Genomic DNA, 24811 nt, shown 5'->3' with positions numbered 1-24811 from the left:
TGTTGCAAACAGAGCTCCCAAGAACGTGGGCGTACAAATACGTTTTTGAGTCCCTGCTTTCCATTCTTTGGGGTACGTGCCCAGATGTATCTGCTGGATCATATGGTCGTTCGACTTGTCATATTTTGAAGAAACGCCATGTTGGTTCTCATTGGGCTGCCTTGATTTTAAAATCCCAGCCCAAGCATGCCCTCTACAATGCAATTATAGAAGCAAGGGAGCTCAGCCACGTGGCAGAAACTTCTCTGGCCCATCTACCAACTGCTTCAGTTTCACTGCAGGGATTATGAGCGAACCTGGAACCAATTTTACTGGCACGGTCTGCCATTACAGCTGACTCTGTGCCAGTTGTCAGTTGAGGTGTTCTCCCGATACCGCTTTGTGGGAAGGAATGGAAGCAGTTGTCCGGGTTAAAGATTCAACACTGAAAACAAAACAAAGCAAAACTACCGTTATTCCTCCAAGCCTCTGGATCGGGTTTAACTTGGGCATTTCCTGTATGTCCTGTGATTGCAGGACGAATGGCTTAACATTTTTACAGCTGGGGTAGCCAAGAAAATTCTAGAACAGACAAGGCAAGAGGATGGGCTTGTGGGTTATTAAAAGATATTATACACATATGTTATGAATCCAGAGTCACAGATGAACCAGTAGCACAGGAGAGCAAATCCAGGAAGAAACACATAGATTTGGGGCATTTCATTGGGTGGTTTTGCAGATCAGAGGGAAAAGAGAGATAAAGAGTGGTGTTGTGCCAGCAGCGGGGAAAGGGGCTAGTTTCCCTAAAAAAAAAAATAAATTTGAGGGATACCTGGGTGGCTCAGTCGGTTAAGTGTCTGACTCTTAGGTCATGATCTCACGGCTTCATGGGTTAGAGCCCCGCATCGGGTTCTGTGCTGGCAGTGTGGAGCCTTCTTGGGAATCTCTCTCTCCCTCTCTCTGTGCCCCTCCCCGACTCACGCCGTCTCCGTCTCTCTCAAAATAAAGAAAGAAACTTAAAAGAAAAAGAAACTGACACATGGAAGAATAAAATACTTAAAATGACATTACAAAAGTGGTAGAAGAAAATATAGGTGAGTTCATCCATCATTCTGGTGTGAGAAAGCCGTTTCTGAGCAGGATATAAAACCTCAGGGCCATGAAAGGAAGAAAATCAATTGTCAACATAAAAATTTTTAACCCACCTCACGGCAAATGTTACTATAAACAAAAAGACAAGTGGCTCACATGGAAAATATTTCCACTATATATCACAGCAAAGATCTACTTTTTAAACTTTATTGACAACTAATTCAAATTAATAAGCAAAAGACAGACAACCTAATAGAAAAACGGGCAAAGCGTCTGAACAGGCAATCCACTAATGACTGAGAAATTGCCTCACCGCACTCATGTTGCGATCAACACAATCAAAACAGGGTAGCATTTTGCCACCTGATGGGCAAAAGGTTTTACACTGTACGTATTCCCTGCTGCAAAAGTATCAGGGAGAAGTCTCATAGAGCATATTCGTTTGCTTAAGTTGAGGCCAAATTTCTGGAGTTTTTATTGATTTCTGACAATTACAACTAATACTTCCAAAGAACACTGGTAAACCTGTGTTGCTTTTACAAAATATCAATTTGATGGTGCTCCATTGGTTGATGGGATTATGAGTCACATATGTCTTATATTTCCTTTATATATATATATATATATATATATATATATATATATATTTCCCCATATGAAAAAAATACCATGTCACGGACATGTAAAAAGCACCCAAACGAATACATGAATACATTATTTACTCCAAACGACATGAGCTAGTGTGGTCGGATTAACTCGTTCCCCTATAGATTACACAGTAATTCTATCTACCACTGCTTATCGATTTGCAGTTTTTGTGATGGAAGGGGTGCTAGGGAAGACCAGAGAGCCGTGCTGATCTGTGCTAAAGCTCACCACAGGCCATGTCGGGGCCTGTAATGTTGCCCCCCGGGAGTCCTGGCTCTACCCAGCGCATGTGTCCCGCTCAATGAAATGCCAGGTGCAGCTCTCACAGATCCGGTCCTGGCTCGTGTCCAGGCCTAATGGCCACGTACTAGCAAGAGAATGTGGGGCAGGTCTCTGCCAAGCAGCATGGTCTTAGGGATTATCTTAGTGCTTCGTGTGAGATGGGCATTTCTCCTGCGACTTTTGCAATTTCGAGGAAGATAAGGAGCTGTCGGAGGCTTAGTGCTTCCGTTATGATACCACGTTTCCTGGGATTTCCACTTTCAAGCTGCTGGCTCTGTTTAACCAGAGCCATATCCTGGGTTGACAACACGAGCTGTTGAAAGATTGTCCTCATATGAGAAGATACGGAAATTTCTGGGAAAGAATGTACTGGGGAGGAGCTACCCTATAATCCAAAAATACGTACAGAACACATAAACGTGCAAACTTATTTTACGTAGTGTAATTCATTTAGAAGTGTAGAGTCTGTGCTTTTGGTCGCTGGAAAGACAGTAGGGGAAAAGAAAAGAGATAAACCACAAATTGGGAAAAATACTCACAGCACATGTAACAGACACAGGCTAATTCGTTTACCAAAAGCTAATCGTGGAATAATTCGACAACCTGGCAGAAGAATAGGCAAAGGACATGAACAGAGAGTTTACAGAAAATAAATCAAGATAGCTAATAAGTGTGTGAAAACACAATGTTCAACACCATTCTTATTTAAGAATTAAAATCAAAAGCGATGAATTATATGGGGGTGCCTGGCCGGCCCAGTCAGTAGAGCATGGAACTCTTGATCTCAGGGTTGTAAGTTCGAGCTCCATGTTGGGTTTAGAGATTACTTAAAAGTAAAATCTTAAAAAAAGTGTTTTTTAAAGCAATGAATTACACAGTTGTTCACCAATCAGAAATTTAAAAGTTGGGTAAAAACCCACTGCTGGTGAAGCTGTGGAGAAATGGGCAGTCTCACCCACTCTTGGTGGGAAGGTGGATTTGTCCACGCTGGAGGTAGTCTAGATGCCTGTGATTTCAGGGCTGATGAAATCAATCATTGGGCATTCTTGGGATGAATTACCATGTGCTGAGGGGAAAAGCTTTCCAGGCCATCGTTTAAGGAGAAATTCACAAGAATGCATATTAAGACTGCGTTTGTTTAAAGGTGAAAGATTTGTATGTGAATGCTGATCTGTGGGTAATTTATTCTCCGGAAGTGATAAGTAAATAAGCAGTAATAAGAAACGGTCACTGTTACATTTTGGGGAGAGGGACCATGGGAGGAATAGCGATATGGAGAGTCTTACTTTTCACATTATGCTTTTAAATACTCTTTGAATATCACAATCACACACACACACACACACACACACACACAATAACTAATTATACAATGAATGAATTAACTAATTAAAAGTAACAGAGAGGGGCGCCGGGTGGCTCAGTTGGTTAAGCATCTGACTTTGGCTCAGGTCATGGTCTCACAGCGCGTGAGTTCGAGCCCCATGTTAGGCTCAGTGCTGACAGCTCAGAGCCTGGAGCCTGTTTCAGATTCTGTGTCTCCCTCTCTCTCTGGCCCTCCCCCACCCACCTGTGTCTCTCTTTCTCTCTGTCAAAAATAAACATTAAAAAAATAAAATAGGGGCGCCTGGGTGGCTCAGTCGGTTAAGCGTCTGACTTCGACTCAGGTCATGATCTCATAGCTCGTGAATTCGGGCCGCACGTCGGGCTCTGTGCTGACAGCTCAGAGCCTGGAGCTTGCTTCGGATTCTCTCTCTCTGCCCTTCCTCTGCTCATGCTCTCTCTCTCTCTCTCTCTCAAAAATAAAACATTAAAAAATTTTTAATAAAATAACAAGTAAAAATAAAATAAAAGATAAAATAAAAATAAAAACACTTTAAAAAAAAAAAGTTAAATTACCCCCAAGCCACATTCACGGATATTGCTAAGTTAACCAGTTTTTTTCTACAGTTCTTAGACGTGTCTGCTGCCGTTTCTGAACAAATATTTGCACTCCTTATAAAGCGTCTTTGTCTTGGAAAGTGTATCCCTGTGGACACCGGGTTTTAGATTAGGTTTGGGGTCCGGCCATGCCGTGCCTGAAAAACTCCAGCAGCTATTTCTGCAAAACACATGCCTTGTCACGCTTAATTCAATGACAAGTAAGCCGCGGGGACAGCTGCCGTGAGCGTGATTAGTCCATAAAAGCAAATGGATGTATAAGAACTGAGTGAGAGCTCATGTGCCACGGGGGGGGGGGGGCGGCTGCATGGGCTAGGGGCCTCCCCCTGACTTTGACATTCAGGCTAAGCAATGCGAACGGCTGTCAGTGGTCTTGAGAACATAACCAAAATCCAAAAGGTCTCCACTACCTCTTCCAGCTCCTGGAAGCCAACGTAGGAGTGCGAGATGAAAACTTGTTGCCATATGAGAGTAACGGAGAATTTTTGGAAAGAAGTGTAATGGCGAAGGGAGGGGGCTTGGCTGGGGTGCAGAGTAAGCCCCATCGGACAGTAAGATGCATTATAAATGTATGGGATTCCTAACAGTTTGGTGCCCCCACATACGAGATTTTCGGGGTGGATGAAGGCAGTATTGCAAGTCAGCAGGAGAGATCAGAACCCAGGGGCCAAACCTTTGGAGAATAGAGAAATGAAAACCGGATTCCTGTGTTCCTTCCATGGAAACAAATTCCAAAGGGGTCAAAAACTTAAATGCAAACCATGGAGGCTTCAAGGAGGCTCAAAACCAAAGCAAAACAAAACAGTGAATTGTGTTAACTATACTGGAAATAAAATAAAATAAAATAAAATAAAATAAAATAAAATAAAATGATAAAATAATAAAAGTAAAGCAAAATAAATATGAATTAATAGGCGCTCTTAGAAGTGGAGGAAATATTTTCCTAGGCAGAAAAACAAAACTCAGAAGGTATTAGAAGCAAGCTTGATACATTTATAGTCTAAAGCTTGTACGTGACCAAAGAATTCTAAAGGAAGATTTATTTATTTATTTATTTATTTATTTATTATTTATTTATTTAAAATTTTTTTTTTTTTCATTTTTGAGAGAGAGTGCGAGTGGGGGGAGAGGCAGAGAGAGGGAGACAGAGGATCCAAAGCGGGCTCCACGCTGACAGCAGAAAGGCAGATGCGGGGCTCGCACCCACAAACCTTGAGATCATGACCCGAGCCAAACCCAAGAGTCCGGAAGCGTAACTGACTGAGCCACCCAGGCGCCCCTCATAAAGAACGTTTTAAAAACTAACAAGCTGTGAATGCTGTATTTAAAATACTCCCGCTGATGTGTTTTTCCCCCTCTATTTTCAAAACTTTGTTTTTCTAATGTTTATTTATTTTTGAGAGAGAGAGAGAGAGAGACAGAGCACGAGTGGGGGAGGAGCAGAGAGGGGGACACACAATCAGAAGCAGGCTCCAGGCTCTGAGCTGTCAGAGCAGAGCCCGACGCAGGGCTTGAACTCGTGAACCCCGAGATCGTGACCTGAGCCGATGTGGGACACTTAACTGACTGAGCCACCCAGGCGCTCCTCAAAACCTTTTTTTTTTTTTCTAAAGAAGTATCTCTTTATTTTAACTAATTTCTGCACCCAATGTGGGGCTCGAACTCACAACCCCGAGATCAGGAGTCACTCGCTTTACTGACCCAGCCAGCCAGGCGCCCCCAAAACGTTCATTTATTGTATTTTTTTTAATTGTCTTTTTCTTGAATGTTTAAATGGTTGTTAAACGAGCGGGTCCCATTTTCTTTTCAACAATGTCCTGTCTCGTGCCCCTGGTTTTAAATTTTTTTTTTTTAACGTTTATTTATTTTTGAGACAGAGAAAGAGCATGAACGGGGGAGGGGCAGAGAGAGAGGGAGACACAGAATCTGAAACAGGCTCCAAGCTCTGAGCTGCCAGCACAGAGCCCGACGCGGGGCTCGAACTCATGGACTGCGAGATCATGACCTGAGCCGAAGTCGGACGCTTAACCGACTGAGCCACCCAGGTGCCCCTCGTGCCCCTGGTTTTAAACAGCTGCCTCTTCTAATCTCAGTTGCACAGATCCAGAAGGATTCAAAGTGTGACAGTGGGGGAATGTTTTGTTTGTTTGTTTATTTAATTTATTTAATTTCTGACCAGAATTGCAACACTCTTGTCATTTGTTATCACAGATGAAAAAGTCATGAGGGAGATACCCTGACTTTGCCAGGATGGGGCCATTTAGGACAGCAAAACCCTTGTGTTCGAGCTCTTTCCACAGCCACTTGTTGCTATAGAGTTCTTATGTCACCATGGCTGAATAAATCCTGGACAGATGCTCCTGTCATTTCTCGGAGCCTGAGGAATGTGAGCAGGGTGGCAGCTGCCGGCCGGGACAGTCTCACATGTGCGGACGTGTTTGGGCCGGGATATTCAGATAGGGCTCTGTGTCTTATTCGGGCAGCAGATTTGCAAGAAGGGATCACGCCTGCAGAAAAAGAAAAAAGGAACAAAAAAGAAAGAAAGAAAAGAAAGAAAGAAAAGAAAAAGAAAAGAAAGAAAGGAAGGAAGAAAGAGAAAGAAAGAAAGGAAGGAAGAGAAAAGAGAAAGAAGAAAGAAAGAAAGAAAGAAAGAAAGAAAGAAAGAAAAGAAAGAAAGAAAAAAAAGAAAAAGAAAAGAAAGAAAGGAAGAAAGAAAGAAAGAAAGGAAGGAAGAGAAAAGAAAAAGAGAAAGAAAGAAAGAGAAAAGAAAAAGAAAGAGAAAGAAAGTGAAAGAAAGAAAAGAAAGAAAAAAAGAAACACTGTTGCTGAAGCCAGTAACGTGGTCTTGGCTTCTAGCACATTTTATTTTTAGCTTGTGGCCGTTTGGTTTTTATTTAATCCGTGTGCGTATAAAGAAGGAAACAAGAAGTGACCCGCAACCCCACTGCCAAAATAGCCCCCCGTGGACATTTGAAAACAAAATATGCACAGTGTTAGACCTCCAAACTGTGCAGAATTGAAAAGAGGGGCCACTCCACCATCGCGCTCCTCTGCCGCCCCCCAAAACCAACGCTCGTAACACGTCCTCGCTTTCCCTTCCAAAGGGAAAAAATGCTTGTGTTTATACTAGCACGTCTCTGCGTCGGTGCATGCATTTGTGTGAATGTATGTGTATTTATATGTGCCTCTGTTTGTGTCTATACGTGTGGAAATGTTTGCATTTATGTGTGTGTGTGTATAAACGTCTGTATATATATGTGAGTGTGTGCGCATGTATGTTTTCGTGTATATGATTGTGTGACAACAGCAAGGCGTCTCAGGACCTCGCCTTGGAACTTACAACCCCCTCACCTCTGCCCCCTGCTAGGGGTCAAAGCAGTCGCAAGACCCGCCCGGATCCAGGAGGCAGGAAGCGGACTAGCCCGGTCAATGGCAAAGGCACACAGCAAAGGGGTGTGGCCCAAGGAGGCGGGCTTCCTCCGGGGCCATTATTTTCACAATCCAGCACAGTTAATTATTGTACCGCATTTTCGGTGCTTTACCCGTTGAGTAGCGGATTCAAGAGTGTTTATCCTAAACGGAACAAACAGATGGGTGCATACATAAAGCAGAAACTAAAGAGTGCCAGCGAAAACAGAAAGGGGTTTAGGAGTAACTGAATTCTCCGCATGGAGGTCCAGAATTAAAAACAAAATTCTCTATTTCTCGTTCACACTTCATATATCCAGATCAAAGACGATTCATCATGGATGTTCCCGTGGATTTTGGAGCATCTCCTCCAACTTTTGAACAAGTTTTGCTAACGCTTATTTATTTTTTGAAAGAGACAAAGAGCGTGAGTGGGGGAAGGGCAGAGAGAGAGGGAGCCAGAGTCTGAAGTAGGCTCTAGGCTGTCAGCACAGAGCCCTACGCGGGGCTCGAACCCACGAACTCTGAGATCACGACCTGGGCCCAAATCAGGAGTAAGACACTTAACGGCCACCCAGGTGCCCCTTAAATACAGTGGTTATTTTATCCAGTCTTTATCGTTTGTTCTTTCGTTACTTTAAAAATTAATTTCAGATTTGGTTGGCGGTCTGTCCTTCTCGAATGTGTGCGACCCCATTCTCTAATATTTGCGTTTACTACTCTTTTTAAATACGTGTAAGCCTTTCAAAGTTGGCTTTGTCACAAAATCAGCTGCTTTTATAATAATCATCTATCCTTTTAGCGTTTTACTCTTAAAAAAAATTTTTTTAATGTTTACTTATTTTTGACAGAGAGAGAGAGACAGAGCGTGAGTGGGGGAGGGGCAGAGCGAGAGGGAGACACAGAATCCGAAGCAGGTTCCAGGCTCCGAGCTGTCAGCCCAGAGCCCGACGAAGGGCTCGAACTCACGAACCGCGAGATCACGACCTGAGCCGAAGTCGGACCCTCAACCGACTGAGCCACCCAGGCGCCCCTAGCATTTGGCTCTTAAACCACAAATTATTCTTTTATATTTCAACTGAAAGAATTTCAACATATAAACAACATGAGGAGAGTTTTGTTCCTTGTTACACCAAGAGCTGAATTCTAAATGGGACACCGTGTGTTCAGATAACGACAGTCGATGGAAATGACGGTAGTGGCTGGGTCCCCACCACGGATGGGATTAGACGGATGGTCACCCAGGCAACCAGAGCATCGCTGATGCTGCTGGGCTCAAGGTGGGGGCAGAGATGGCTGCTTGGCTCTCCAAACACTCAACCCGAAGGCTGGGGGGGGGAGGCCAAAGTGTCACATCTTTCTGAAATAGGCCATGCTGATCCTGCCGTACATCTCATTGTTCCCTACCCTTTCCCATAGGTGTTTTGTCTCTGAGCTCTGTCCCTGTTGCTGTGTGGAAACATCAACTATTAAATTCCTATTCTGGAAAGTATTGTACATGAGAAGGAAGGGACTCTTTGTCTGGTCCTCTTTCTGAATGATTGGAATTCAGATGTGATGACTGGAGCTTGAGCAGCCATGTTGGGCCATGAGGTGGAAGCTACCTGACAGAGAATGGCAGAGCCACAAGTTAAAGGGAGCTTGGGTCTCTCACGATTGTGGAGCCACATAGCAGCTCTGAGCTGTCAGCCTTCAGATTTCTTCCCCTCTCTCTCTCTCTCTCTCTCACATTAAGTATTCATATCTTTCCCTTGAGTGGTGTACTAAATGCATTTTCTTACCGTGCTCAAGGAGCATTAACATGTCCAAAGGAAACATCACAGGCATTACTAAACTGTAATTGGGAGAACTTCAGGGAAGTTGCATTGAATCTTTAGGTGAATTGAAGAGAGAGGCACCTGGGCGGCTCAGCGGGTTAAATGTCCGACTTCGGCTCAGGTCATGATCTCACGGATTGTGGATTCAAGCCCCATGTCAGGCTCTGTGCTGACAGCTCAGGGCCTGGAACCCGCTTCGGATTCTGTGTCTCCCTCTCTCTCTCTGTCCCTCCCCTGGCTTGTGCTCTCTCTCTCTCTCTGTCAAAAATAAATAAACATTAAAAAAATTTTAATAAAAAATTTAAAACCATGGCATCATACACCTTGCTTTATTATGTAAGCAATACCTCTTGAGGATTTCAGCATATCATTTCACAGAAAAGGAATCTTTCCATGTCAGCATAGAGAGACGCTCTTCCTGAGATATATATTTTTTTCTTTTTTTCTTAACACAGCAATTTGTTCCATACTATGGATGCTAAACTGTCCTCTATGAATGGATATTTGGTCTAACTGCAATCTTGGGCTAATGCTGTCTTTGCTTTTCAAACTCACACTCTTTGGGTTCTCCTGCCCCTCCTCTTGTACAATCCCTTTCCATGATTCCTCCTCTTCTGCCTGACATTGACCCCTAGTGGGGCCTGGGGGGTTGGGCCTCGACCATTTTCTCTCCCCTCTGAACACCCTCCGTCTAGATGATCTCATCCAGCTCTGTGGCTTAAAATTCCTCCCATGTCCCCATGGCTTCTAAATTTATACCCCACCCTATGTCTCCCCTGAACTCCTGGCTCGCGTGCCCAACTCTGCTTGGCTGTCTGCTGGGCATATCAAATTTAAGACCTCTAAAAATGGGACTCCTGATCTCCCACAGCTCGTTTCTCCCTACAGCTTCCCCATCGTGGTGAATGAACCCACCACCACGTAAGCCAAAAACGAAGTCAGTAAAAAAATTTTTTTTAACCGGGGTGAAAGTCACATACTAGAAAACGAACCCTTTGAAGTTGCACGTGAAGTGGCCTTTAGTGCATTCACAATCTTGTGCAACCGTCCCCTCCGTCTAGTTGCAAGAACTGTCATCCCCCACAAAGAAATCTCGACACCGTGAAGCAGAGGGTCCCCCTTCTCCCCCTGCTCAGTCCCTGGCAGCCGCTGATCCACCTTCAAACTCCGGATCCATCTATGTTGGGTATTTAATCCAAGTGGAATCGTTTCGGCTCAGGTCACGATCTCGCGGTTCATGAGTTCGAGCCCTGCGTCGGGCTCTGTGCTGACAGCTCAGAGCCTGGAGCCTGTTTCCGATTCTGTGTCTCCCTCTCTCTCTCTCTGACCCTCCCCCGTCCATGCTCTGTCTCTCTCTGTCTCAAAAATAAATAAATGTTAAAAAAATTTTTTTTTTAAATAAATAAAAAATAAAAACTAATATATCTGTTGTGGTTATATGCATCCTTCAAGATCCCACCTCTACCAGGAAGCTTTCCTGGATGAGCCTAGGCAAGATTCGTGGCTCCAAGCCCCCGCGGAACTTTAAACTGTGGCAAAACATGCCCCGCTTAGCGAATTCTGTATTTTACGCCCCACACCGGGGATCAGAACACATCTTCATGATAATTACAGGGCTCCTCTGTCTGACTGTCAACAGGCTGACCCAGCCTGTCCCAACCACCAGACCAAGCTCCTAAAAGCAGAGCTTGTCTCACTCACTCAAGTATGCCCAGCACGTTGCCCAGAGCCTGGGACAGGGAAACTTCTCAGTCGATGTCGGGGGATCGAATCAATGGACCATTCTGCCTCCTGCTTCTCAATTTGGAATGTGCCTAAGCCCAGGGATGTGGCGATGGCAATGGCACCCCAAGGACTCACGAATCTACGGCAGATTTTCCTTGACATCCCTCACAGCACATAGTTAACGACAATTTTTTTTTCTTGTGATGAGAATTTTTCAGATCTCCTCTTAGCAACTTTCAGATATACGGTCCAGTGTTCTTAACGACAGTTACCATGCTGGACCTCGCATTCCCAGGACTCGTTTATGTTGTAAGAGGAAGGGTGTGTACCTTTTGACTACCTTAGCCAATCCCCATCCGTGGAAACCACTAGACTGTTCTCAGTTTTGGTGTTTCTTTTTTGTTTGTTTTTGTGTTTTTAAGATTCCACATATAAGCGAGATCATAAGGTATTCCCTCTCTCTCTCTCTCTCTCTCTCTCTCTCTGCCTATTTCACTCAGCATAATGCCCTCCAGATCTATCCTTGTTGTGGCAAAGGGCAGGATTTCCTTCTTTTTAAATTTTTTTTTTAACATTTATTTATTTTTGAGACAGAGAGAGACAGAGCATGAACAGGGGAGGGGCAGAGAGAGAGGGAGACACAGAATCTGAAACAGGCTCCAGGCTCTGAGCTGTCGGCACAGAGCCCGACGCCGGGCTCGAACTCACGGACCGCGAGATCATGATCCGAGCCCAAGTCGGACGCTTAACCGACTGAGCCACCCAGGCGCCCCAGGATTTCCTTCTTTTTAATGGCTGAGTTATAGTCCTATGTATAATATTCATTCGTATATGAATATTCATTTGCATATGAATATTCATATATATTAACATACATATGAATGACTAGATGGACACTTAGGTTGTTTCCAGCCTGGCTATTGTGTATTTCACAATACACAATGAACTTGGGGGTACAGACACCTTTTCTAGTTAAGTGCTTGCATTTTCTTTGGATAAATACCCAGCAGTAGAATTGTTGGATCCTATGGTAGTTTTCCTTTCTTTCCTTTTCTTTCTTTTCTTTCTTTCTTTCTTTCTTTCTTTCTTTCTTTCTTTCTTCCTTTCTCTCTCTCCCTCCCTCCCTCCTTCCTTCCTTTCCTGGAGAAGGGACAGAGGGAGAGGGAGAGAGAGAATCTTACGCAGGCTGCACGTCCAGCACAGAGCCCCTTGCGGGGCTCGATCTTGCAACCAGGAGACCATGACCTGGGCGGAAATCAAGAGTCAGCAGGTTAACCGACGGAGCCACCCAGGCTCCCCCAACCCCACCCCCCGCCCTTTTTTTCCCCCACGGTGGTTTGTTTTTTGAAGACCTTCCATAGCGGATGCACCGATTTCCATTCCCGGGGGGGGGGGGGGGGGGGCAGATAGTTTTGGTTGCTGATTGTACTTCATACTTTGAGGGAAAACTCATCTTTGTGTTAAAATGAACCGTTGTGTTAGGCAGCCAAACGTGAATTTTCGATGCCAAAATCCGAGACGCCGAAGAAAGGCCTATGGAACAGCTGGTTCCTTTCACCCCTAGATGAGTGGGCACATTTTCCTTCTTTCCTGGAAAACTTGAAAGGGCATGCATTCGTCCAAACGTGCCATTTCACAAAGGAAGAGTCCTGGTTGTTTATGATCAGTCAGTGCTCAGGCGAGGCAGGTGCACTGTGAGTGACCCAGGGTGAGGCCCTCGTTCTGGGGACCCGCGGGACTGGGGCAATCGTCCACGTGGAGGAAGCTGGGGGGAGGGCAGACCCAGAAAGGAGAGGTGGGAACATCACAAGTTACTAAATATGAGGGTGGGAGGGGGGAGCTGGGTGGTTCAGCCTGTTAAGCTTCTCACTTTGGCTTGGGTCATGATCTCAAGTTGGTGAGTTTGAGGCCCCCCCTTCCCCCCTCCCCCTTCCCTTTCCCCTCCCCCCTCCCCCTTCCCCCCTCCCCCGACAGTGCGGAGCCTGCTTGGGATTCTCTCTCACTCCCACTCTCTCTGCCCCTCCCTCACTGGCGCTTTCTCTCTCTCTCAAAATAAAGAAAAGAAACTTTTTTTAAAAAGTTACTAAGTAGGGAGCTGGGGGGATGCTAAAAAAAATATCTATATGCGAGGTCTGTTCCTCTTTAGCTAGTATTGGGCTTGGGGGTTGTTGTTTTTAATGAGGTGGAAGCTTTTTTTTTTAATTTATATTTTTATTTTGAGAGACAGAGACAGCGCGAGTGGGGGAGGGGCAGAGAGAGAGAGAGAGAGAGAGAGAGAGAGGGAAAGAGAGAGAGAGAATCCCAAGCAGGCTCCGAGCCGCCGGCACCCAGAGCCTGCGCAGAGCCTGCCGCGGGGCTCGAACTCACGGACTGTGAGATCACGACGTGCGCTGAAACCAAGAGGCAAAGGCTTAACCAACTGAGCCACCCAGGCGCCCGGGTATCGTAAGTGGGTTTTTAAGTGTCCGTGGGTCAGTCAGATGGATACAGCAGTCGCCCCTTAATTGCGGGCCCACCGTCTGCGGGTTTAGTTACCCACAATCAACCGCGATGGGGAAGCAACCGGTCCTCCTTCGTGGTGCCCAAGCCTCACCACACCTGTACCATTCCTCTCGCTTCAACCCCCCGCGGAAGGAAGAAAAAGGGCCAGCGCGGTATAATAATAAGACATTTTGAGAGAGAGACCACATCCACATAACTTTTATTACAGTGGATTGCTCTAATTGTCCTATGTTACTGTCCTTGTTGTTGACCTCGTCCCGTGCGAAACTGACAAGTTAAATTTTACCGTAGGCGCGTGTGGATAGGAAGACACATAGTATCCGAGGGTTCGGTCCCATCCACGGTTTCAGGCACCCACGCAGCGGATCCCCCGCCGAGAAGAGGGGACTCCGGGAGTTGGGAAACTGCAGCCCACAAGGACAACCTGGAACCCATGAGAATGAACCGAAAGCCCCACCGCCAGCTTCAATTCTCTGCATGATCTATGGGAAGAGCTGGTGCCCTGCCCCCCACGGAGCTGCGGGGGGCGGGGGGGGGGGGGGGGGGGCGGTGGCTGGCGCCAAATTCACAGAAAGGAAAGGAAAAGCCAGCGGGAGTAGGTGGAGCTGAGGTCTGAGGGTGGCCCAGGCCAGCAAGGTGAGCCGGCAGGTCAGTGACAGCGTGCAGGAACCTCTGCGGGGCCTGGGGCCTGCGCAGACCTTCCCTCCCTAAGGCCCATCTTGCCACCTAAATCCCATGCAAATCTCTCTTGCAGATAACTCTAAGCCAGAGGCACTTGGGGGAAAGGAATTCTGAGATGCGCAAACCCAGCTTGGCTAAATGAGAGCAAAATCACATGGTCCAGAGAAGGAAAGCCGCCTGCCCAACATCACACAGCAACTGCCTGAAAAGAGCAGGAACTAAGCCAGGTGACACCCCCCAGACCCCCTTTTCTCAGGGGACGGCGTGATGTTGTATGAGGTCGGATGTTTGGGCCCAGGAGTCAGGGCGCTGAAGAAGGAAGCCCTTGGCTTTGCCATTCATTAGCTGTGTGGCCTTAGGTAACTGAATTAACTTCTCTGGTCCCCAGTTTTCCTGACTATAAAATTGGGGACATTAATAGTATCCATGTCATCGGGCTGTTGCAAAATGAGATACATGTGCCAAGCTTAGCCTGGTGCCGGGCACATTATGAGAGTTTTGGGGGATGGGGGGGCATTCCTGTGTTACTGTTATTTCCAAGTGCCCTGCACTTCCGGGTCCATGGGTGATGGCACCTTCCCTCCCCCACCCGCCCTTGAAGTTTCCGTGTGGTCCTGTGATTTGCTTTGACCAATGAAAGGAGAGCAACAGTCACCTGTGTCCCCTCCCAGTGGAAACGCCCGGATGCTCCTGCGAGTGCGTCCCCCGTGCTCTCTCTCCCCTTGCTGTGGTGACCATGGGAACACACGTGACATGGAGATCAAAGCAGCCTGGGTCACTAAACCACGGCACGAAGGAGGTTGTCCCGAGAGGCACCTGGACCCACAGCCGACTTTGCACTTTGCCGGTGAGAAAAAAATAAAGCTTTCTTATGTCAAACCACCGGGATGTGGGGGCTTAGCTATTACTAGCCGCAGAACCTAATTTATCCTGACTGATACAGAAGTTAACCAGTGAATGTTAAAAGTACTAGAAACTGTTTTAGTAATTTAGTCATAGTATTTGTGATGGCATTTGTTTTTTTATTTTAGAGACAGAGAGAGCGCATGCGAGTAGGGAAGAGGGGCAGAGGGAGAGAGACTCTCTCTCTCTCTCTTTTTTTTAAAGTTTTATTTATTTACTTTGAGAGAGAGAGTGTGTGTGAGCTGGGGAGGGGCATAGAAAGGGGAGGAGAGAGAATCCCAAGCAGGCTTGGGCAGTCAGCACAGAGCCTGACACGGGGCTCGATCTCACGAACTGTGAGATCACGACCTGAGCTGCAATCAGGAGCCAGACACTTAACCGACGGAGCCACCCAGACACCTCAAGAGAGAGAGAATCTTAAGCAGTTTCCATGGCCAGCATGGGGCCAGGCACGGCGTCTGGGGCTCCCCTGACCCCGGGATCATGACCTGAGCCGAAAGCGAGAGCCTGACGCCTAACCGATGGAGCCACCCAGGAACCCCCAGATTCTCTTATTTTGAAGGAAAGCCAGAAATCTGTCTTTTCGTCTGAATTGGGAATTGAAAAGTTAGCTATCGATTCAAATTTTTGAGAAGTAGGCGGAGCCAAATTAAAACCGGCCTGAAATCCCATTTCCCAGGCTGAGGCTTGCCGTCGGTGGCCACGGACCTGAACGATTCCCTCCAACTAACAATGGACCTTTGCCAAGACGTTGTCCAAGGTCATCCTATCACCAGGTGCCGCCCCGCGTTCTCTCTGACGTCACACTCCCATCATTCAGTGTGGACACTCACGGGTGGACAAGGGTGCCGTTGTGAGGTGCTGGGTCTAAAGTCTCACGGAGGGGCCACATTTGGAGTTCAGGTTGATTTCCAGTGAAAGGACTTTTCACATCCCGGGTCACCCCCGGGGTGCCCGCCAGTCCTGCCCTCAAGTTCACACATTCTACTTGTCCAGTCTGCTCCCAGGGTGACCAAGGGGGGGAAATACTTTGAGAGCTGGAGAAGTGTCTTTGAAACTTAAGCGAGAGAGAGAGAAATCGCACAATACACGCCAGCCCAATATTGTGCCCACGTCATATATTACAATATAACCGTGGCCACGACAACTCCAAGGTGTGAAAAAGACAAAGCAAAAGGTTGTATGCAGTAAATACTCGTGACTCTTTCTGTGTTAATAAAGCTGCATTTTGGATGCGAGTTACAGAAGGTCCAGGTCCGGTCAGCTTCAAACAATCAAGACAATATGCAGATTACATAAAGAACTACAAATCGATAAGGAAAAGATGACAATCTAATTTAAAAAAACAAACAAACAAGGGGCGACTGGGTGGTTCAGTCCGTTGGGCGACCGACTCTTGACTTCGGCTCAGGTCATGATCTCACGGTTCATGAGTTCGAGCCCTGCACTGGGCTCTGTGCTGACAGTGTGGAGCCTTTCTCTCTCTCTCTCTCTCTCTCTCTCTCTCTCTCTCTCTCTGTCTCTCGCCCCTCTTCCGCTCGCTCTCTATCTCTCTCTCAAATATCGTCAACGTCACTGGCCATCAGGAATATTCAAGTTAAAAACACAACGAGACTCCACTCCCCAGACCCAGGTTGCCCACGTGGAAAGTTCTGACAGTAGCTAGTGTTGGCGAGGACGTGAAAGAACCTGAGGGCCCCTGGCGGAGTGTATCTGATCATAATCTCATAGTTCGTGGGTTCGAGCCGCCTCTCCTGGGCTCTATGCTCTAGGCTGACAGCTCGAAGCCTGGAACCTGCTTCAGATTCCATGTCTCCCTCTCTCTCTGCCCTTCCCCTGCTCACGCTCTGCCCCTCTCAAAAAACGGAATAAACATAAAAATAATTGTTTTAATCCTAAACTTCATTCTGATCGGACCGGGTTGAGGCATCCAGCCCCTAACCAATCTCTGTGAGCTGGGGGATGAAACACGCTGATTGGCTTAGGCCTGGGTTACCTGGGCGACCGTTTCTGAACCAATCACTGTGGCAGGGGGGTGGGATTATGATGATTAGTCCAAGCTTATTGGCCCAGTCTGGACCTGGGGGTTCGGAGGAAGTCAATCCAACTCAAACTTTATGGCTTTTATTACTGGGCTGGGGAGGGGGGCGAATGGACATTGTGAAGGTGATCGTATGTGCAAGCCATTTCTTTTTCTTTTTTTTTTTTTAATTAATTTATTTATTTTGAGAGAGAGAGAGAGCAAGTGGAGGAGGGGGAGAGAGAGAGAGAGGGAGAGAGAAGGAATCCCAAGCAGGCTCACTGTCAGCGCAGAGCCTGATGCAGGGGCTCAAACTCAGGAACGGGGTGGGGTGGGGTGGGGGGGAGATCGTGACCTGAGCCCCAGTCGGACACTTAATGGACTGAGCCACTCAGGGGCCCCTCTTGTTTTCTTTTTTAAAAATACAGTTGAGGGGCTCCTGGGTGGCTCGGTCTGTTAAGCATCCAGCTTTGGCTCAGGTCATGATCTCACGGTTGGTGGGTTCGAGCCCCGCCTCAGGCTCTGCGCTGACAGCTCGGAGCCTGGAGCCTGTTTCAAAGAATGTATATATTTTGAAACAATCACAGACTTACAGGAAAGTTGCAAGTGGGGCACAAAGCATTCTGTTTCCCTCCTGAACCATTTTGAGAGAAAATGGCCAGTGCGGTGCCCTGAATGTTGCAGTGGGTGTGTCCTTCAAAGACATTCCGAGGTAAAGAGACTTATGTTCTTTTTGGTCCCTAAGTTTTTAAAAAAAAATTTTTTTAACGTTTATTTATTTTTGAGACAGAGAGAGACAGAGCATGAACGGGGGAGGGGCAGAGAGAGAGGGAGACACAGAATCCGAAACAGAATCCTCCCCTGGTCCCTAAGTTTTATATGAGCCAACGTACAGCCCACGGTCCTCCACCACACTTCCCATTTACTCACGTGTTTGTGTCTACACAGACTCCTGGATTCTGATTTTATCAGGGGGTTATGGTCTCATTTGTCACCTCGGTGCTCAAATTGTCCCAGACAGGGCCAGCGGGAGCCCTCCGAGCTGGCTCTCGGTCCTTCCACCTGTTCTCCTCATTCTTTGGCCATTTCCTGACTTTCTCGACCCCCCCCCCCCCCCCAAAAGATGCTCCGGGATAACCTTGTATCTCCTCTGTCCCCTCTCCCTGGAATCAGCCATTCTCTCCAAGGAGAAGGGAGGGTGCTATTGAAGGCAGGGGGCTGACCCCTCACCCCTGAATGACCCCCTCCGACTCCGATTTCAATGCGGCTGGCCCCGGCCAATGGCAGAGGCGATGCTCTAGCGGTTGCCATGGAGACTTCTGGGGCGCCCGAGCCGGTGACGTCACTGCGGGAACAAGTGCCGCGGCCACAGCCACATCCTTGTCTTCTCCGGGCCACGGGGCACTGAGGGCGGCCTCTGGGCCAGCCAGCCTACCTTCTGGGCCCCCCACCCACGACACCCCGGTGGCAGCAACCCCGGGGAGATCCGGCCTCCCAGATCCGCTGAGACCGCCAGGGCCGGCGAGACCTTTGGAGACCATCCCCAAGAAAGGACAGCGCATCTCCGGGCCCTCCTCGGTGCGGCCTTGCCCAGGCGGGGGGGGAGCCCCCAGCCGGCTGGCAGGCGGCACCTCCATTTCACTCGGCCTCAGTCCCCGGGATCTCCCGAGAGCCCCCTCAGGGGAAGGTTTACGAGAAACCTGGACGCCGGGGCCCTGTGGGCAGGGCCAGGGGCCTCGTCGACTAGAGGGACCGACCGGGCCCCTTGCGGCCTGTCTCCGGCTCAGCCTTTGCGAGGGGATCGTGGCATCCTGGATCGCCTTCCGGATCCCCGAGGCAGCTCGGGGGTGCCCCAGCGGGCATACTGCTGCCTCCGCGAGCTGGGCAGGATGCTGTTCGGGGTGAAGGACATCGCCCTGTTGGAGCACGGGTGCAAGGCTCTGGAGGTGGACAGTTACAAGTCCCTGATGATCCTGGATATCCCGGAAGACTGCGACCACGAGGAATTCGAAGACATCATACGGGCCCCCCTGAGACCTCTGGGCAAGTTCGAAGTGGCTGGGAAGGCCTTTCTGGAAGAAGAGAGGTCCAAGGCAGCCATCATCAGGCTGGCGGAGGACCTCAATTATGCCGTCATCCCCAGGGAGATCAAGGGCAAGGGCGGCCTGTGGAGGGTGGTCTACATGCCCCGGAAGCAGGACATTGAATTCCTGACCAAGCTGAACCTCTTCCTGCAGAGCGAGGGCAGGACGGTGGAGGACGTGGCCCGGGTCCTGAGGCAGGAATTGTGCCCCGCAGTGACGGGCCCCAGAGAGCCACCTGCCAGAAAGTGCCGCGCGCCCCCCGGGGCCGGGGAGAAGCAGCCCGGGGCTGGGGCCACCGCCGGGGCGGATGCGGCGCCGCCTCTGGACTCCACGGAGAAGCCGAGCAAGCCTGGAGATGACAAGAGAGGCAAGAGGAAGCATAAGAAAAACCGGCGAAGGCACCATGCATCTGACAAGCTGTGAGGTGACATGGGGAGGGCGCGGGGCCGGGGGGGGGGGGGGGGGGGGCGCGGCAGAGCGGGAGGTGGGTGTCATCTGAGTGGGTGCGGGTGCCGTTTGAGCGGATGTAGGTAATATTTGCTTGCGCAAACTCACTCACTCAACCAATGTTTTCTGGGCACCCACGGGGTCCGAGGCACAGCTTCGGGCACTGGCCATACAGCCGGGAACAAACGGACCCACGCCTTGCCCGGCGACACTCCCAGTTCAGTATCCGAGTAGGTGCGGGGAACACCTGAGTCGCTTGACCATACGAGTGACCCAGGTACCATTTGGATGGGTGGGTGGCATCTGAGTATGAACGGGATGTGGGCGTAGCGGGGGGCAACATGTAAGTGTGGGGGGAACACCTGGGGATGTGCGGGAGTATCATTTGAGGGGGCGAGGGTAACTTCTGGGTGAAGAAGGGTCTCAGAGACCCTCCAACAACGTCTGACAACCTGGAGACCCCAAGGGAGCGGCCGCGAGGTCGCAGGCCGAGCCCAGAAGCGCCTCTCTCCCTGGAGACCGAGGGCCGTCCTCCCCCTCCCCCACCTCGCGTGAGCAGGTGTTTACAGGAAACGGAAGAGGAGAAACAGGGCCCGGGAGTCCAAGGTTGTGCAAGAGGTCTCGCGCCAGAATTGAGGAAAAGCCAAGAAGGAGGAACGTGTCAGGGAGCTCCCTGCTCTGGGGAAAGGCCACTGTCCCCTTCAGCACCGCCGTCCCCTCTCTGTGGGCTGAGGTTGGGGGACAGCGAAGCATGTGTTGCCAGGAAGACACCCAGAACCTTCTGGCTTTCAGCCCTGCTGGAAATCCCACCATTGCAAAGTCTAGACCCATTTTGGTTTTTCAGCGGTTTCGTTTGGTTTTTGGGTTTTGGTTGGTTTGCTGGGGGGGTTGTTTTTGGTGTTGTTGTTGTTGTTGTTGTTGTTGTTTTGTCTTTTAAAAGGATGTACCTTGAATGTGCCTCTGGCAGAAAGTCGTCCAGGGTGGACCACCCCTGTTTTACACACGGCAAGCAGAAACCATGCCTGACAAAGTGAGATGCCTGCTCGCCACACCTGAGGAGCTCCGTGCTCTGGCGCTTGACTCTCAAAAGCTGTCGCTGTTCTGTACTCGCTCGGTGTCCCTTACAGGGATGGTCAGACGGGGGACTCTTCTGCTCTGATTGGCGCCTGGGCTTGGGACGTGGGTCTCCCCAGATCCACCTCCAGAAGCTCTGACTTGCGCAGAGGGGGCGCTCGGCTCTACAGAGCAAAAGGCAAGACTCCCAGGAAAGAGTCCAAAAGGAGGTAAATAATTAAAGAGGTCACCTTCAAGGGTTATCGATTAACAACATGAACCTTGAGTCCCCCCGTGACGGTGAAGAACAACAACAAAATTAGTCAGGTGACATCCAAATGTCCATGGGGAGACAGAGCTCTCATTCGGGGACGTCTGACCTTTGAGTCTGTAAACTTCCATTGGTTCAGGGATTTGCAAGGGTTTGAGCATAATTTCTTTTTTTTTTTTTTTTTTAATGCAATCTACACACACACACACACACGCACACACACACATACACACAGAGGCTCAGATTCTTACCTACCGAATTGTAATAGTGGAGCCAGCCCCCCAATGTATTACTATGGTGGGCATCAGTCATGTCCTTGAATTCCAGCATCCAACCTCTGTTCTCATTTCTATGGGGCTGCCCCCTGTGGCCCCCTTAGCAGAGCCCAGAGGTGGAGATTCTCTCTCTACCCACCCCTTCACCTTGGCAGCCAAGGTGCAGGGTGCAGGACCCACCCTCAGGCGGTCAGAAATTCCTCTCAGGTCCTTGCATTCCCAGCAAGTGTCAAGACCGAAGGAGTTTCTAGAGTTCGCTTGCAGTGACAACCCAAAACCCGAAAGACTCTGATTTCTGTAAACTCCCCAAGCTGACTCTGCACCAGCAGCCTCCACATCCCTTTTTGGTGTAAAGATTTCCCTGCCCTCCCCACGTGTGTATTTGATCTTCTTGCCAAGTGCATCCAGGGTCTAGAAGTTTGTAGTTTTCTATTGATCTTTTCCGCCCTTGTAAGTTTCCAGCCTGGGCAAAGCCACTCACAGTGTATCCTTCTACTGTGTTCACCGTTTCCTTTTTCCTCTGAGCCCCAACTGGAACAAATGCTACACAGACCTCAGGCACGTTTGTTTGTTGCATGCTGGTCTCCCGTCATGGCACAATCATTGCATCGTAACAAGGGACAGTGTGACATTTCTTACCGTCTTATCGCAGTGTCAGGGCTCTTCTTTGTGCGGATTGTGAGTTTCACGTGTTTCCTCTCCACCGTTCATATTTGTGATCCACGACGTTGAGTGGTCGTTCAACGTTGCCCCTGAAACCGAATCTACCGCTTCTCAAGGTTTTCTGGAAGAATTTCCGGACAGAGCGAAGCAAGCGGTTGTGCAGAACTGTTACGGTTTGAAGCCAGTTATCTGTGACTCGAGGCATGGCTGGCACACAGCAAATCCTGAGCGAAAATTCCCCAGGCGATGGGACACGCTGGCTGAGAGAAGCCTGCGGCTGGCCTCTGTAAACCCCCATTTTCGAAAGCGGGTTCAGTTAAAACGCTTCATCGTTCTTTGCGGCTCAGGCCCTATTGTACAAATATGAACGTGTAAAATAAACGTATTCGGATGCACACACAGTATGCTCTTTGATATGTGGGGGGAATCCATGGGAGATCTCACTTGGAAAAACAATCTAGCTGCCAAAACAACATTTGGGGCTTTTTTTTTTTAAAGTTTATTTATTTTGAGAGAGAGCGCGCACGTGGAGAGAGGCTGAGAGAGAGAAAACCAACCCCAAGCAGGCTGTGGGCGCAGAGCCTGATGCAGGGCTCGATCTCACCACCGAGAGATCGTGACCTGAGCTAAAATCAAGAGTCAGACGCTTAACCGACTGAGCCAGCCACATGCCCCTAAAAAAAGCATTTTGAAAACTGCGTCCATGAGTTGCCTGAAGTTTTCCAGGGCTGGATGATTTTTTGTAAGGGGCGTCATCCTATCTCATGGCCAACGGAACACAAAACACGCAACGCTCTTCTCTCCCAGTGGCTCCCAGGGGCTGAGGGAAAAGGTGAAATGGTTCATCTGGGATAAAAACAAGATCCAGCCTGTGTTCCAGGGACTGTGCCTAGTTTTCAGTACTCATTAATTCACTGTATCTTCCCAACCCCCATGGTATGGCACTATGGATCCACAATCCCTTATCCAAAACCCTTGGGCCAGAGGTACTTCAGGATTCAGAGAGTTGGAATTCAGGAATTTCAGAAAAGTGAGACAGTGTCCACGTTTTATGCTGTGTAATTCACCCCATGGACAGGTTTGGGCACCTCCCATAATCAAGCCTATTATATTAGTGTTCTGCAGGGAAATGTAGGATTTTGACATTAACGGAAATAAATTAAGACTATAACTAGCCCCGTGTCCTCCTAGATCTTGTCTCTAAATGTTTTCCTCCTTCTTGGGGGGTGGGGGAAGGGGTGATGCAAAGCTCTCGGAATTTTTTGGACCTCAGAAGGTTAGGGATGATGAGTTGTACTACTCACACTACGGATAAGGAAAACGAAGCTCAGGTTAGGTGACCTGCCAGAACCACACAGGAAAGCTCAAGAAGGACCAAAGCCCGGGTCTTTCTGTGGACAGTCTGTGCTCCTGACGCAGGGCTGGGTCTCTCTGCGGCTCCTCCAACAGTGCTCCCTGAGGACCACGGATCCTGAAGGAGGGCTCTGAACCTTGGAGAGGCCAAGCTGTATCCGATTCCCATGGGACTGGCACTGGTGATTCCCCATGGGTTCCCCAGATTGCCTCTCTGTGCTTCTGCACCCTGCTCTGCGCCCTGGGAGACCGACCACCCTGCACTACATTACCCAAGCTCCTTTGCCCATGACTTCCGGATGGGATCAGCCAATGGGAGGCAGCAGCGGAGGCAGGGGGGGCGGGAGGAGAGAGAGAGGTCAGGGTGTTTCTTCCCCGCTCTCTCGCTGCTGGGCTCCCTCTGTTTTCTGGAAATTGTCATATCCTTCTAAGGTGATACATCTGTCTGTGTGGTCACTCCTCTGCCCACACTCCTCCTTGACTTCCATCCCCCTTCAGAAAGAAGCTCGACATCTTCATAACCCGCCCACCTCAGCACACCATCTGATGACACTAGCCTTCCCCAGACATGCTCCTAGCCACCTCAGAACTTTTGCCCCGTGTTATTGCCTCTGCCTGGGACACTCTTGTATGACTCCCACTGACTCTTACCCCTTAGGTCCCTTTTTCCAGGAAGCCTTCCAGGCCACACCCAGGATGGATTGTTCCCCTTAGTGTATCTCCTTATAGCTCCCCTGTATTTTTCTGGCTTGGTATGTCTCCCGATGGTGATTAATTTATTTGTATAGATCTGTTGAATGCCAGTCTTCCTTGTAAGACTATGAGCTCCCAGAAGGCAGAGCTGGGTCTATCTCGTTGCCCACTATATCCTCTGGGCCCAGCACTGTATCTGGCACATAGTAGGTACTCAAGAAATGCATATACAGGTGTGACTGTTTTCATATAGGTTGTATTTTCATTCAGAAACGGTAAAGCCATGAGATAAGGAGATGGCTGTCATTGAAAAGATAGTTAGGGGCACCTGGGTGGCTCAGTCGGTTGAGCGTCCAACTTCGGCTCGGGTGATGATCTCCTGGTTTGTGAGTTCGAGCCCCACGTCGGGCTCTGTGCTGACTGCTCAGAGCCCGGAACCTGCTTTGGATTCTCTGTCTCTCTTTCTCTCTGCCCCACCCCCACTTGTACTCTGTCTCTCAAAAATGAAAAGCATTAAAAATTTTTTTTGAAAGAAAGAAAGAAAAGATAGTTTGTTACATTCCATATTCTATCAAGAGGATGGGACATGTCACACCATGGGGTGCCATATGACGAAACACCAGCATTGGTCAGGAGGCAGAGGGAAGAGCAGGGGAAACCGTGGGCAAGAGCTTTTATTGTGGTTTCTGCGGGAAGGAATGAGTGAGGCAGGGTAAGCAGTTTTATGATTGGTTAGGTTGAATAATTTCAGCAGATTCTGGGGTGTGGGGGCTGTCCCTTCTTGTCCGGGACCTGGCCCTAGGGTGAACAGAGCAGGTGGGTGGTGCCAGAGTGTGAGGGCCTGATAAAGGACATAGGTGGGGGTGTGGGCTCTGGGCTGGTCGGTTTGCATTTAAGGAACATGCTCCAAGGCCGGCACTGCTTACTTTCTCTAGAAATTTCCTAACCCCGGCGGGGCAGCCCCTCAAGAGTCA

The 24811-nt window shown here is 48.9% G+C and overlaps 1 protein-coding gene across 4 annotated transcripts in view; it reads left to right on the top strand.

Moving 5' to 3' along the window:
- Nucleotides 1–18345: 18345 nt before the first annotated feature.
- PNMA8C (PNMA family member 8C) overlaps nt 18346–24811 on the top strand; it is a 30244-nt gene continuing 23778 nt past the window's right edge. For 2 of the 4 annotated variants that reach the window (XM_078439646.2, XM_060651550.3), the window contains exon 1: nt 18346–19506. In XM_078439646.2, the coding sequence (XP_078295772.1) occupies nt 18888–19505 (618 nt within the window). In that variant the 5' untranslated portion in view covers nt 18346–18887 and the 3' untranslated portion in view covers nt 19506. Of the gene's footprint in view, nt 19507–20496; nt 22127–24811 lie in introns of those variants that run through there. The other 2 variants (XR_009615476.3, XM_060651549.3) reach the window with 2 other exon arrangements.

This window comes from Panthera onca, chromosome E2 (genome assembly GCF_046562875.1).
Source record: "Panthera onca isolate mPanOnc1 chromosome E2, mPanOnc1 haplotype 2, whole genome shotgun sequence".
Classification (NCBI taxonomy): domain Eukaryota; kingdom Metazoa; phylum Chordata; class Mammalia; order Carnivora; family Felidae; genus Panthera; species Panthera onca.
The sequence above is the reverse complement of the archived record's forward strand: the minus strand, read 5'-3'. Positions and strand labels throughout refer to the sequence as shown.